This window comes from Mesoplodon mirus, assembly GCF_964341445.2.
Source record: "Mesoplodon mirus genome assembly, chromosome: 8".
NCBI lineage: Eukaryota > Metazoa > Chordata > Mammalia > Artiodactyla > Ziphiidae > Mesoplodon > Mesoplodon mirus.
The window spans coordinates 73,481,187-73,497,650 of NC_138984.1; the positions used below are offsets into that span (position 1 = coordinate 73,481,187).

The window sequence follows — 16,464 nt, forward strand, 5'->3', positions numbered from 1 at the left end:
TCTTGTCTGCTTCCTTCCCCTTCCTCTCCTACCTTCCAGTCACAGAAATCCCTCCCCAGAAATGCAAGTGCTGCTGGAGACAAACAGGTACCTCCAGCTACTACCCATGTAGCCAGCCAGTCACTCACCACTTGTGCTTTCCACCTTCTCTGGCAAAGAGGTAGACACTGACCCCAACAAGCGTGTAGAGCACTGCAGTGTCACCCTGGGGGAAACAGGTGCCTCAGTGGGTTCCTTTCTCTCCTCTGCCTTCAAACTCATCTCTATCCAGCTCTGACGGTGTCCTGGGATCTCCCATCAGGTTGGCTGGACCTCCACAAATTCTCCATCTCCCATGAGCATCCACTCAGTTTTGTACTCTCCAGGTTCCCCTTTTCCTGATCATGGCAAGTGGGGGTGGTGCAGGCTCACTGACTCTCTTGTATCCACAGCCCCCTCTGAGGTCCTCTCCACCTACTTTCAGATGCAGAGGAGCATAGTAATGACCTGCTGTCCTGGTATAATGTGCAGAGGCACTTTTGTTCAGTTACAGATGTGTAATTAGTTATACACCAAAGAGGAGAGAAAAAAGGAACAACTCATGCTGCCATGGTCCTGACATCACTCCAGAGAAGTCTGTGTTCTGCTTCTGGATCTAGGTGCTGCTTCCATGGGTACAACCAATGTATAAAAATTTATAAGGGACTTCCCTGGTGGTGCAGTGGTTAAGAATCTGCCTGCCAATGCAGGGGACATGGGTTCAAGCCCTGGTCCAGGAAGATCCCACATGCCGTGGAGCAACTAAGCCTGTGTGCCACAACTACTGGGCCTGCACTCTAGAGCCCGTGAGCCACAACTACTGAGCCTGCGCACCACAACAACTACAGAAGCCTGCACGCGTAGAGCCCATGCTCTGCAGCAAGAGAAGCCACCGCAATGAGAAGCCCTTGCACCACAATGAAGAGTAGCCCCTGCTACCCACAACTAGAGAAAGCCCGTGCGCAGCAACGAAGACCCAATGTAGCCATAAATAAATAAATAAATAAATTTATAAAAAGATTTTTTTTATAAAATGTATCAAGCTGTACAATTTTATATATGTATATAATACTTCAACAAACTTTAAATGTGACTCCACTCCACTTCTGGTGGGTATATAGCCAAAATAATTGAAAGGAAGGACAAAGAGATATCTATACACCCAAGTTCATGGCAGCATTACTCACAATAGCCAAAAGGGGGAAGCAACCCAAGTGTCCATCAACAGATGAATGGATAAACAGAATGTTGTATACACATACAGTGGAATATTATCAACTATAAAAAGGAAGTAAATTCTGATATATGCTATAACAAAGATGAACCTTGAGGACATTATGCTAGGTGAAATAAGACAGTCTCACAAGAGGACAAATATGAGTGATTCCACTCCTATGAGGTACTTAGAGTAGACAAACTAAAAGAAGGACTAGAATGATGGTTGCCAGGGATTGAAAATAGTGAGAAATGAAGAGCTATTGTTTGATAGAGTTTCAGTTTTGCAAGATGAAAAGAGTTCTGTGGATGGATGGTGGTGATGGCAGCATAACAGTGTGAATGTATTAGTACCACTGAACTGTATACCTAAAAATGGTTAAGATGCTAAAATTTATGTGTATTTTATCACAATTTTTTAAAAGTTAAATGTGACTTTAATATATACCCTAATATGTGTTAGTAATATATACTAATGAAGTTATTAACTTACCTCTGATGAAAATTCCAGAATTTTAACACCTCTACTCTTATTGAGCTACTCGAAACTCTACATTTTCAATCCCGTTGAACACTTCAAGAAGTGGAAAAAGCCAACAGTGGACTCTCCCAAAGCAGCAAGGTGAGATGCATAAGACCCCTTTCCTCTCACACAGGACCTTATACTAAACAAAATGCTTTGACCTCCTTCCCTCCACTTATACTAACAAATCCCTTGTGAAGGAGGCAGCTCAGACAAGTCTGTTACCCTCACTTCAAAGCTGGGGAAACTGAACAGGAAAAAAATGAAATCACAGCACCCCCCCCAAAAAAAACCCCAAATCTAAATTTTCTGATACCAAATTCAAACTGGAAGGCATCCCCCTAGAACCTTCAGGCTTATTAATAGACTTAAAAAGCAAATTCAACTTACAAGTTAATTTTGTGCTTCTATTGTTCCCACAAGAAAATGCTTTATAATATGTAGATCTTTTTTACATGTTGAAAAAATTCACTTTGACTTGAAAACATTTTATTTAATTTATACAAATAACTACTAAATACAAAAAGTAGATTAAAACAAAATAGTTATTTTTTTCTGGCAGAGTTTAAATGCACATAATGGATAATTCTGAAGAAAATGCATTTTCCCCACAGCGTTCAGGACTAAAATTCTACTGAAATCTTTGCTTCTAAATCAGTAATATATTCGGTGGTGTCACATGGGTAATGGCTAAATACGTTCTGCATATGAACTGAAAAAAAAGTTACAGTCTACACACATAAATGTGAAGCACTTAAAATGTGAATTTAACGGATAATAAAAGAAAATGTCCATTTCAGAGTATAGTGTTAAAAACATTTCAGTAATAAAATCATAAGACCACATAAAAATAAGCTTTAACATATGCATGAAGCAGTTTTGTAAAAACTGCTACTGCACAAGTAATAAATAATTTGCAAAGTTGTGTATAAACAATTCCTAATGTTCAGCGTCATTGTAAACATCAGCACATGTGTAAAATGCAGCAAAGTCTGACATTATATTTTGTTTTGCCAAATTGAATTCCTATTATCCAAAGACAGACCAGTGGAGTACGGAGCCAATGTTTCCGCAAGTTGGGTCTTTAAAATTAAGAGTAACAGTGCAAGTAAGGAATGCAAAGAATTCCTAGTGCAATAAAGAAGAGAAGCACAGGCAATATTGCTGATTAAAAATTCACCACCTCCTTGAGTTTCCCGTGGGGAGTGTCTAGGAGACCTGTGAAGATATGCAAAGCCACTGTCTTAATGCCCAGATCTCTTTTAGGATTTCTCTGTGTTCCTCCAGTTCCCTACCTTTGCAACAGTGTCTGTCCAACATGAGTCTCTGCAGCGTGAACAGTTTGTGAAATGCCCAGTTCACAGTCATTGAGCGAGGTTAGGGTGGTTTTGGTGTCTCCCCAGCACACAGCCGGGTAAGATGTCGGCCTTGTCAAAGCAGTCATTTGGGGAGGGAGACAGATGGATTCTGTTCTGACAACCAGCCAGGCCAGCATTAGGTCCCAGCTGGACAACGACGACAACGTCAGACCTTCCTTCTTGACACCATGAAAATGTCAACAGTCAGTTTTCAATTTGTCTAGGGAATTATCAATTTTGGTCAAAGTCTTTTTGATACGCAGGGCTGTGAGTCTGGCAGATGGATTTTGATACCAGCATTCTTTCATCAGCTTGGCCAGGGAGGTTAATGTCTGAGGAGAGAAAGAACCAACACCACAGTGAAAAAGTAACTGGGCAGATGTTACATCCACTGTTTTGCAGGGCTCTGCAGGTCTTGTGATGTTCAAGTGATGTTATTACCATTTTCCTTACACAAATAATCAAGGCCTTAGCCACTGATAAAGAAACCACTCTTGAGTTTCTTAAACTCTGCCCTTTGGACTCCTAATGCTACCAACTGACTATCAAGTCAGTTACACAGACCAGTGTGGTTGATGGTTTGATGGTTTTATGGTGCTAACAGCCGTAACACTAACCCAGAGTTAAAACTGAAATATGCAAATAGGGTCATTTCTCAATGCCTTAGATTTGCTACTTAACAGCAGCAATAAGGATTGTCAGCATTAAACTGCCTATGTTTGGAAGAGAGGCAGAGATAGAAAAGAGGTTAAAAAGCATCACTCAGGTCTCTTGGTTTACATGTGAAACTGCAGTCCTAGGGCCAGTGGCATAGTAATGCATGTCCCAATTCCTGGAGCTAATCAAGGGTAAAAAAATCTTGTGAATGTTGTCATTCATTAGCAAGATCTATCAGAAATGGCTCTTTCAAGAATGAGACCATTTTGTGAACCTGCTCAACTAGGTCTAAAGCTCTTCTACATAAAACAGGGAGAGAAAGAAACAGGGCAGATCACTCAAGAACTCTACCAGCTGAAAAATCAAGAGAATGCAAACAGCAAACAGCTAAGTATAGCTCTAAAACCAAGAAAGCATTGTCTTACCGGGTCTGAGAACCATCTGTTGGGTATGTTGGGCCTCTGTTGGTCTACACAGACCACCTTCCTCATATCTTCAAAACTTGGGTCATTGGGAACCACATCATAGAACGGTGGCTTGTAATCCTCCACAATACCTATACACATGGACAAGAATTGTGTTGGGTTAGCAAAAGAGTAGAGGTTCCCAGGGTTGTACTGATGGTTGTCGCAGGTTACAACGTTGACAGAAAAAGTACTGATCACCTTCCTCAAACTTCAGGGTGATTCTGAAAGCTACAGGTAGGTCTTAAAATAAGTGGAAAACAAAGGAATAAATAGAAGCCCTGCAGAGAACTGGAGGAACAATAATTGTTAGAAGAAAACATGACTACCTCTCCGTTAATTATAACAAAACGCTCCAAGAGTGCATACAAACAGCTCTGCAGTGCCCAACAGGGCACAGGAGACAGAACAAGAGTCCCTTCAGTGATTAAAAAGGACAAAGTACCTAAAGAAGGTACATGAATCTACTGTTTTCAAACCATAAACTGACATAAAAAGTTGGCCACAACTAGAGCTGGAGGCAAACAAACAATCCAAGACCATCACCAAAATACCCCTTTTTTATGATTAGGGGAAAATGCACTGCTATAAAATAATCCCTCCAACTGGGAGGATGCAAGTAATGTAATATGAAATGCTATTTCCTCACTCATTCATTCTGTATGTTCTGAGTACCCTCTATCATTCACAGCTGTCTGTTTGATGGCTATTAATTCCTCTCAGATCAAAGGCACAAAATAAAATGCAGACGACAGTCTTTTGGAAAGGCAGGAGAATGGCTGAAAAGAATGAACTTTTCCCTTACTCCCAAGCAAATGTGAACATCGCTAATTTCAGCTACTGCCCCTGCATGGTTTCCAATGCCTTAGAAACCATTTTTCCCAGCAAAATTACATCAGTTCCTTACCTTTCACAAAGAAAGTAGTTCCACAAAGAGAAAAATTTAAAGCAATAATTTAGAATTAGAAAGTTGATTCTTTCCTTTATAGAAATGAGACCCAGAAAATCCCTTATTTTTCTCTCATCATCAAAGGCCTCAACAATGAGGACAGTGGATTAGTTTACTGCCCTCTTTCCTTCCTCCATGTAACTTTCTTCTGTTCCTAAATACCTACCAGAGTGATCGTTGGCGCAGGTGGAAGGAGGCTGTTTTAATAATTTTTAAGTTTTTCTAGCTCCTATAAGCTATCTGAAAAGCTTCAATTGCCTTTTCATTTATCAAAGAAACTAACAGTGAGAAGTTGTTCTCACAAATCCCACATAAAGACAAACCATTTATGAAAAAGATTAGTCATGATAAGGGACATCTGTTAAATACTACAGTTTTGTTAAACTACATAGATTCAAGAGTTTATTTTAAAAATGGAATGTAGTCCAAATTTAAAAATTCTAGTTGATATTAAGACTAACTTACCCACATGGCTTGACTGTGTTTGTAATGTGTATTAGTCAATGGATTAAAACCTTTCCTGACAAAGGGTAAACAGTTCAGATTGGGCATAAACTGCTGCTTTCAGAAGTCTTGAGATACCTCATCTCAGAGACCTTACCTACTTCTCTTGTAAGGACCCCAGGAAGCATTCAACAATATTTTAATTCTTTTCAGTACATGTATTACTAGGAGACATCACATAAAATACAGCTGGACACAGACCTGCAAGATAATTTATACCTTTATAAGGGCCACATGAACTTATAAGAAACAGAAGGATTGTGCCTGTCACCACCTCTCAGCTTTTCTGAAGGAGAATATATTTAATAGCCTGGTTTCAGTCTTTAAAAATCTAGCATAACAGCCAGCTATTTGAAGTAATTTGCCTGGCTAGCTTGGGAAGGGTTATGGGAACATCGTTTTTTCTATAAATGCAAAAGAAAAAAAGCATGGCTGGATTTTTAAAACATAGGATCTGGGGATACTCAACAATAAAATTCACTATACAAAGATGAAGTTTTCCCTTGGGTTTATATTTCCCATATTTTAATCTTATTAAATACTGCTGTGTTTTAACAAAAGGAATCGTTTTAAAAGACCATTTAATTGATCATGCCTGGAACTTAGTCATGCCTTTTTTGTCAACCATTGGTCAAATTGTTGACTGTTTCCATCTTATGTTGGTCATGCTTTCCCAGCATAAAATAAACCTGGTATTAAACTCCAGCAGTTATATGGAACACCCTCTAGTCAAGGAAAGCAATTATTTCAATCAATATAAAGTACATTACATACTGACCATGTGTGGAACACCATTCTAAATGTTGAGGATGATAAAAGTATAAGAACTACTCTCAGTTTTCAAGGAACTCAAAGTCTTGTGGAAGATGAGAACAAGTCCCTCTCTTTTCTCCTTAGATAATGGAAATCTTGTTTAAAAAAACAAAACCTCAAAAATGTTTTTCACCTCTTTGTATACTTTATATCTTGAAAGGCAAAGATAGATTGGAAATTCTCACTAAGTTTTACTTGCGAGTTCCTAAATTGGCTCAAAAACCATTTTGGTCCCTTAAACTGTGTGAGCCAGAGGTTGTCCTTGGCACTAGGGATATAAAAATAAAGATGTGATGTTGGTGATGAGAATAATGGGAAAGGAAGACACGAAAAAAATTACAAAGTAGGACCAGGGAGAAGAGGTGAGGGGGAGGGCATGGTGCTCAGTGGGTTTCAGAGAACTAAACACCTGTGTGGTTTAAGTACCAGATATTAAACCAGGTGCCATGGAAGCACAAGTAAGCTTTCTGGGAGCTTGGGCCTGGCTGAACATAGAAAGATGAGTTTTCAAGAAAGAGGAGAGGATGGGACAAGAATACACCAAGGAGAGGGGGCAATCCAGGCTGGGGCCCGGTGATATGGGACAAAGACAAGGGGTTACAAATGATCCTCCCGTGTTGGAGAGGAGGAGGGAAATTCCCTGTAGCTGAAATCAGTGCACATGGTGGTGGGGAGCGTGAGCGGTCAGGGCCAGACTGTGAAATTACCTGTGTTGCCAAGGTAGGAAGTTACTTACAACTGTTCCTCACTCTGCCAGAGAAGAAGTGGACTCTCAGTCCTTTTACAACAGCACCCAACGAGCAACTGCCAAATCGTGAGCCAGCGAACAGAACAGCGTGAATTCAGGAAAAGCGACTAAAAATACAAAGTACTTCGAGTGCCAAAGGAGTGGTACAAGCAACAGCGGATCCAGGAATGCAGTGGAAGAGGAGCTCTTAAACAGTGGTCAAGGAAGGGCGAACCATGCCAGGCCTCGCTTTTCCACTCGAAGGGCCACGGAAAGAATCGGAGAAACTATTCATAACCTCCTCCCCACAGCTTTGGGCATGTGTATCTGATTTATACAATTTTTTTTTCCTGGACATGTGTCTAACGGAAAGTTTCCTCTTCTCTGGGGCAAATATATCTTTACCAACAATATCCCTATCATTAATTTGCTGCATGGTTCTGAGTAAACCCCTTAATTGCCAGGCCTTAGTTCCAACACCTTGAAAGTACACATCACAAAGCAAATGTGCAGATTAATAAGAACAACCTAGACACCTTCAAACCCCATGAAACATCAGAGGGGTTTTTCTAAAAATGCAAGTTTCTGGAAACAAGGCCTTCCTCATGACCTTCCCTACCCAAACCAATAGCTTTTGGCTCTCAAAGCTTTGGGGATTTCTCAATTGCCAGATAAGGGACTGTGGACTTGGCTATCATTTGAATAATCTGAAGGTGAGGCAAAGACAGATCCAGGGGATGTCAGAATCATGCAGATCACAGCCTTCCTTTCCTTCAGAAAAAGAAGCCGAGGACCACCCAGGGAAAACGTACTTGTCCAAGTTCACAGCTAGCTAATGACAAACATTAACCTGAATCCAATTCCGTTTGTACTCTAGAATTCTTCCCAACAAGCCCCAAATGGGATAATGCATTAATCTCGTCACAAGGGCCTGCTCACTTCATGTCCGTGGTCTCTCTTCACTGCACCGCAGCTTGGGTGGACACCCAGGTAACAGGCAAGGGGGGCAGGATCCCCAGCATCCGCATCCCTGCAGAGAGCTGCCGTTAACAGTGAACACCTACAAGAACCATGAAACCCTTCAGAGATTGGAACATTACGACTAAAGCCATTTTACAGAGAATGAGAGTGGTTCATGTTGGACTTCTGATAGGACTCTAAATTAATACAGTGTTTCCTTCAGGGGTGGCCTGTGAGAAAATTAGATATGGTTCAAGGACAAAACTTTTTTGTCTTATTAAATAACTCCGTATGTATTATTAACGTTACCTTCCATTTAATGCCATGGGATAACTGGTTTTCCCACTTCCAGTAGTGACATTAATTTCCTTTTAAAAAGAAATGTTTGAAAAAGTTAGCTATTTAAATGATTAAGAAAATAATGGTACAAGGGGCATTTGGATATGAAAAGAAATCATAAAGGTAGTCTGTGTATGAGAGAATCTTGGGAAACACTGTTTTCAGAGAGGCATTTTTTTCCTGGTAGGAAGAGGATTCAAAAAGGTATATCAACTATTTGTGTCACTTTGCTTAACATTCCTCACAGAAGGATTTCAAACACAGTTTTCAAGCCATGGCCCACATCAAAAAACGGATGGAGCTGCTCACAGCAGAGGGGACAACAGCCCAGGGGGTTCTGGTCACCCTTGGTGCTGCCTTGCTGCTGGAGGTTTCAGAGAACCAGCGCCTCATGCACTCCTGTAACCAACCAGGCGCACTAGCTGGGAAGCTCCGCCTCTCCCCAAGGCAGGTACTCCTTTCAGAAACAGGAACAGAGCTGTCCTGCCAGCTCTGTTCCCTGCTAAGTAAAGTATCTGTGTGGCAGTGATGACCTCATCCTGCTATCCCCACTACAATTCATGGGCATATGGAACCATGCACATTATTCAAATCAAGACTAAATGCATTATCTGAAATCTGTTAAAAGTAATTTCTGTTACTGGGATTCTCAGCAATATGGCATAGCCAAAATAAATGGTTCACAGATTGCTTCATAGTCAGGCCCTACTAAAAATATTTATTAATGTGACAGTTGTCAGAAGAAACGTCAAAGGGCCTAGGTCAAAGGGCCGAGGAGAGATGCACAGCCATGCTCTGAGTTAAGCTTTGACAAGACGCCTTACATCTCACGCACCCTCAGACCTAGAGGGAGAAGCTCCAGAAGACTTCCAAGCATTTGCTATCTGTAGAGGTCTCATGAGAAGAAGAATGTATCATTCACTGGATGCTGTTACAAGGTTGACACCATAGATACTTGTCTTGGTGGAGACACCTGCTGTTAAAGATGTGTCAAGGAAAAGAGACCAGTAAGCAGTGAACAATACCCAGAAAAGTTCTGCTGCCCTCTGGTTATTTTGTCGTGAGGTCAGTTGACTGCCCTCCTTTGGTCTAGATCTTTAAATCAGGGACACAAAATTCCAGGAATCAGTGAGAGAAAAATCCCACCTCCATATTCCTGCCCCCAACCACTCACCTAAAGGCTCAAACGAAATAAAACAAACCTGAAAGAAATTGCTTGAATGAATATTAAAAATTTTCCCTAATATGAGTCTTCCCTTTGTTCAAACCTTAATATACACTAAGGTAGTGAAATAAAATCGTGAAACACGTTGGATGTTAAGTTGCTGAAGAAAATCAGAGTTGTCATGGTTTCCATATACAAGCCCATTGTGCTCAGGAACTTGAGGCACACGCCATTCCTTAGCAAGCCCAAGGGCTCATTAGAAGAGGTTTTCCGAAGTATGTGTGCCAAACATAAGCTTATTCTAACAAGTATTTCCTAGTCCCCACCCCATTAAGAGATACAGCTCAGCCAGCAGGGTTTTTTCAATGAGATACAAGTGCTTTTGGCACATTTCAACACTGGATTCCATCACAAAATGGAATAACCAAAGCCAGTCACAGTGAAACAGAAGTATGTCCACATAGCCCTCCTGTGGGCAGCGAAGAGGAAACATGTGAAGGGTATAACAGAGGCTCATGCTGCCTGGATGATGCCACAGTCAAAGATGTGCTACAGGAGGGACAATGAAGATCATTTTAGTTAGCTTTTAAATCCATGGGCAGATGACCACAGTATTAGAGCAAGACAACTCTGGCGTTTCTGCATCCACGGATCCAAACAAGGTGTGACACCGAAGGCTGAGGTTCCAGAGAGAGGACTTCTAATCTCAAGAGGGAACTGCTGCAGGATGCTTGGATGGGGCTATTGGAAGTTTTTGATCAGACCAAAGCTAAATGGCACACGCGAAGAGTTGTGATGCACCCATTTATCTGTGGGATCCACGTGTCAATTTCTGTCTGCACACCACACTGAACCCAGGTAACCAGAAACCAGTGTGTCTGCAGAACTATAAAAGGAAGAAAGGAAGAACACTGCCAGAGAAGTAGCAAAAATCTAGAAAGAAAGGCCAAGGCCTAGCTACAAGACTCAAAGGAGAAAGGGACCCCTCTTCAGCTTGGAAGAGAGAGGAAGCTTCACCTGATGCATAAGAACACAAATCAGGAAATCCTGCTCAGATGGGCTGTGTCAGCACTCCAGGGATAGTCTTTATTTCCTGGCCTGGGTGAGACCTATATATTCCATTTTAACCTGAGATCCCAAGAGTACGGTCACTGACCTAGCAGCACAGCATCACCTGGGGCCCTGCTAGAAAGGGAGATCCTGGGTCCAACCCTAGACCTACTAAATCAGAAACTTGGGGACGGTCAATACTCTGTGTTTCTAGGTGATTCTGCTGCACACTCTCCAGCTTAAGAACTAGTGATTCAAGCAAACCCCTGTCTTAGATTCATATAGAAAATTCACCCGGAAATGGTGAGAAAATGGCTTTCCTTCTGACCAATTCCAAATTCAGTGTCAAACTAAACACAAACAGTAAGTTCCCAAAGACACTACTGAGAAATTTTGAGATGTGAAAATGGACTTAACTCTCATTTCCTGTACAGACACAGCAGGAAGTTTCTTATTATTAGCAAAGAAATGTAAAATTCCCATGAAAATACAAAATGTGACATATTTTTATACTCATGGTTCACTTGAGGACTGTATTACTCCAAGAGAACTATCTGGTCATCAATTTTTATAATGGACTCAGAAACTCAAAGATGCATAATTATAATGACCTCCCTAAGATATTCATATATTTAAATGAGGTACATTTAGTATGCAATAATTTCAAAAATATATATCCTTTAATGTCAGTTCTTAAAGCAAGTAAGAAAGTGAAATAGGTACATCACACCCTGGGGTGAGCGGGATATTGTAAATTAGAACAACTCTTATGGAAAGCAATTTGGCAGTTATGTGTGAAGCCATAAAAACACCCATTTTAAAATAAAGACTATTAGAAGAGACAAAGAAAGACACTACATAATGATCAAGGGATCGATCCAAGAAGAAGACATAGCAATTGTAAATATTTATGCACCCAACATAGGAGCACCTCAATACATAAGGCAAATACTAACAGCCATAAAAGGGGAAATCGACAGTAACAAATTCATAGTAGGGGACTTCAACATCCCACTTCCACCAATGGACAGATCATCCAAAATGAAAATAAATAAGGAAACACAAGCTTTAAATGATACATTAAACAAGATGGACTTAATTGATATTTATAGGACATTCCATCCAAAAACAACAGAATACACATTTTGCTCAAGTGCTCATGGAACACTCTCCAGGATAGATCATATCTTGGGTCACAAATCAAGCCTTGGTAAATTTAAGAAAATTGAAATTGTATCCAGTATCTTTTCTGACCACAACGCTATGAGACTAGATATCAATTACAGGAAAAGATCTGTAAAAAATACAAACACATGGAGGCTAAACAATACACTACTTAATAACGAAGTGATCACTGAAGAAATCAAAGAGGAAATTTAAAAATACCTAGAAACAAATGACAATGGAGACACGACGACCCAAAACCTATGGGATGCAGCAACAGCAGTTCTAAGAGGGAAGTTTATAGCAATACAATCCCACCTTAAGAAACAGGAAACATCTCGAGTAAACAACCTGACCTTGCACCTAAAGCAATTAAAGAAGAACCCAAAACCCCCAAAGTTAGCAGAAGGAAAGAAATCATAAAAATCAATCAGAAATAAATGAAAAAGGAATGAAGGAAACGATAGCAAAGATCAATAAAACTAAAAGCTGATTCTTTGAGAAGATAAACAAAATGGATAAACCATTAGCCAGACTCATCAAGAAAAAAAGGGAGAAGACTCAAATCAATAGAATTAGAAATGAAAAAGGAGAAGTAACAACTGACACTGCAGAAATACAAAAGATCATGAGAGATTACTACAAGCAACTCTATGCCAATAAAATGGACAATCTGGAAGAAATGGACAAATTCTTAGAAATGCACAACCTGCCAAGACTGAATCAGGAAGAAATAGAAAATATGAACAGACCAATCACAAGCACTGAAATCGAAACTGTGATTAAAAATCTTCCAACAAACAAAAGCCCAGGACCAGGTGGCTTCACAGGCGAATTCTACCAAACATTTAGAGAAGAGCTAACACCTATCCTTCTCAAACTCTTCCAAAGTATAGCAGAGGGAGGAACACTCCCAAACTCATACTACGAGGCCACCATCACCCTGATACCAAAACCAGACAAGGATGTCACAAAGAAAGAAAACTACAGGCCAATATCACTGATGAACATAGATGCAAAAATCCTCAACAAAATACTAGCAAACAGAATCCAACAGCACATTAAAAGGATCGTACACCATGACCAAGTGGGGTTTATTCCAGGAATGCAAGGATTCTTCAATATACGCAAATCAATCAATGTGATACACCATATTAACAAACTGAAGGAGAAAAACCATATGATCATCTCAATAGATGCAGAGAAAGCTTTCGACAAAATTCAACACCCATTTATGATAAAAACCCTGCGAAAAGTAGGCATAGAGGGAACTTTCCTCAACATAATAAAGGCCATATATGACAAACCCACAGCCAACATCGTCCTGAATGGTGAAAAACTGAAAGCATTTCCACTAAAATCAGGAACAAGACAAGGCTGCCCACTCTCACCACTCTTATTCAACATAATTTTGGAAGTTTTAGCCACAGCAATCAGACAAGAAAAGGAAATAAAAGGAATCCAAATTGGAAAAGAACAAGTAAAGCCGTCACTGTTTGCAGATGACATGATACTATACATAGAGAATCCTAAAGATGCTACCAGAAAACTACTAGAGTTAATCAATGAATTTGGTAAAGTAGCAGGATACAAAATTAATGCACAGAAATCTCTGGCATTCCTGTACACTAATGATGAAAAATCTGAAAGTGAAATCAAGAAAACACTCCCATTTACCACTGCAACAAAAAGAATAAAATATCTAGGAATAAACCTATCTAAGGAGACAAAAGACCTGTATGCAGAAAATTATAAGACACTGATGAAAGAAATTAAAGATGATACAAATAGATGGAGAGATATACCATGCTCCTGGATTGGAAGAATCAATATTGTGAAAATGACTCTACTACCCAAAGCAATCTACAGATTCAATGCAATCCCTATCAAACTACGACTGACATTTTTCACAGAACTAGAACAAAAAATTTCACAATTTGTATGGAAACACAGAAGACCCTGAATAGCCAAAGCAATCTTGAGAATGAAAAACAGAGCTGGAGGAATCAGACTCCCTGACTTCAGACTATACTACAAAGCTACAGTAATCAAGACAGTATGATACTGGCACAAAAACAGAAAGATAGATCAATGGAACAGGATAGAAAGCCCAGAGATAAACCCACGCACATATGGTCACCTTATCTTTGATAAAGGAGGCAGGAATGTATAGTGGAGAAAGGACAGCCTCTTCAATAAGTGGCGCTGGCAAAACTGGACAGGTACATGTAAAAGTATGAGGTTAGATCACTCCCTAACACCATACACAAAAATAAGCTCAAAATGGATTAAAGACCTAAATGTAAGGCCGGAAACTATCAAACTCTTAGAGGAAAACATAGGCAGAACACTCTATGACATAAATCACAGCAAGATTCTTTTTGACCCACCTCCTAGAGAAATGGAAATAAAAACAAAAATAAACAAATGAGACCTAATGAAACTGCAAAGCTGTTGCACAGCAAAGGACACCATAAACAAGACCAAAAGATAACCCTCAGAATGGGAGAAAATATTTGCAAATGAAGCAACTGACAAAGGATTAATCTCCAAAATTTATAAGCAGCTCATGCAGCTGAATAGCAAAAAAACAAACAACCCAATCCAAAAATGGGCAGAAGACCTAAATAGACGTTTCTCCAAAGAAGATATACAGATTGCCAACAAACACATGAAAGAATGCTCAACATCATTAATCATTAGTGAAATGCAAATCAAAACTACAATGAGATATCATCTCACACCAGTCACAATGGCCATCATCAAAAAATCTAGAAACAATAAATGCTGGAGAGGGTGTGGAGAAAAGGGAACACTCTTGCACTGTTGGTGGGAATGTGAATTGGTACAGCCACTATGGAGAACAGTATGGAGGTTCCTTAAAAAACTACAAATAGAACTACCATATGACCCAGCAATCCTACTACTAGGCATATACCCTGAGAAAACCATAATTCAAAAAGAGACATGTACCAAAATGTTCATTGCAGCTCTATTCACAATAGCCCGGAGCTGGAAACAACCTAAGTGTCCATCATCGGATGAATGGATAAAGAAGATGTGGCACATATATACAATGGAATATTAGCCATAAAAAGAAACGAAATTGAGCTATTTGTAATGAGGTGGATAGACCTAGAGTCTGTCATACAGAGTGAAGTAAGTCAGAAAGAGAAAGACAAATACCGTATGCTAACACATATATATGGAATTTAAGAAAAAAAAATGTCATGAAGAACCTAGGGGTAAAACAGGAATAAAGACACAGACCTACTTGAGAATGGACTTGAGGATATGGGGAGGGGGAAGGGTAAGCTGTGACAAAGCGAGAGAGAGGCATGGACATATATACACTACCAAACGTAAGGTAGATAGATAGTGGGAAGCAGCCGCATAGCACAGGGAGATCAGCTCCATCCTTTGTGACCGCCTGGAGGGGTGGGATAGGGAGGGTGGGAGGGAGGGAGACGCAAGAGGGAAGGGATATGGGAACAGATGTATATGTATAACTGATTCACTTTGTTATAAAGCAGAAACTAGTACACCATTGTAAAGCAATTATACTCCAATAAAGATGTAAAAAAAAAAAATCCAAATTCTTTGACCTAATAGGTCTACTTTTTTTCAGGTTAAGAATAATTCCCCAAATGAAAAAGTTGTATGAACAAAGATGTCTACATGGAGGAAAGAGGATATCTGACAACATAAGAATGGTTAAATTAATGAAATATCATGGGACCATCTAAAATAAAAACAGACTAACAGCATTTAAAAAACACAAATGAAAAAGATGATACAGAATTATATTTACACTATGATCACAACTAAGTAAAAAAATATGTACATAGTTGCATAGAGAAGAAGGGGAAAAAAAGATGAATACTGGAAGGTAAAGGCAAATTTTTCTTATTTTTCTTTCTACTCATTTTTGTGTTTGGGGTTAGAAATAACAAAAATATTAACAGGTATGCAAGCAGCATTGAACACTTTCAAGTTTGAGTTTGGATAAACTGATTTCTGTGTGTGTGTGTGTTTGTGTGCATGTGAATATTCATGGGAGAAGGAGGACTAGAGAAAGAGAAGGAGAAATATCAAGTTAGTCATTGCCAAGGGACAGTAGCTGATTTAAAATGAGACATGACATACCCTTACCTCCCCCTAAAAATCAAACCACACCACAGAACAGAAGCTCAACCCACAAAATTTTAGGAACAATCTAAACCATGATGTAAGTGGGAGATCAGTAAATCAGAAAGCAACCAAAATAGTCTCTCTTCCTCTACCCTTCAGGATATTTTTTCCAAAAATAATGTTAAACACAGGATAGATCAAGAAAACTATTTGTTGAGCTACATTTTAAATTGATGGCTCTATTCTCCAACTGATTCCTATTAATCACAGCTGATCTTTGAAAGCCATTTGGGTTTAAGCCTGCGACACAGGGAAGAAATTTGCAACATGAGTTCTTACAAAGCGCAAATCCCAAGTTTCTGCCAAGTTTGCTTTTCATCACGCAGGCTTGCCTGGCATGGCTCCAGCACCCATAGCTGAACTGGAC

General features: G+C 39.7%; 1 protein-coding gene across 3 annotated transcripts in view; it reads right to left on the reverse strand.

The window, feature by feature from the left end:
• Positions 1 to 2,208: 2,208 nt before the first annotated feature.
• Positions 2,209 to 16,464, reverse strand: part of ACVR1 (activin A receptor type 1) — a 127,775-nt gene continuing 113,519 nt past the window's right edge. For 2 of the 3 annotated variants that reach the window (XM_082630146.1, XM_082630144.1), the window contains exons 9-10: positions 4,197 to 4,327; positions 2,210 to 3,446 (exon numbers count right to left, since the gene is read on the reverse strand). In XM_082630146.1, the coding sequence (XP_082486272.1) occupies positions 3,312 to 3,446; positions 4,197 to 4,327 (266 nt within the window). In that variant the 3' untranslated portion in view covers positions 2,210 to 3,311. Of the gene's footprint in view, positions 3,447 to 4,196; positions 4,328 to 16,464 lie in introns of all 3 variants that reach the window. The other variant, XM_082630145.1, reaches the window with a different exon arrangement.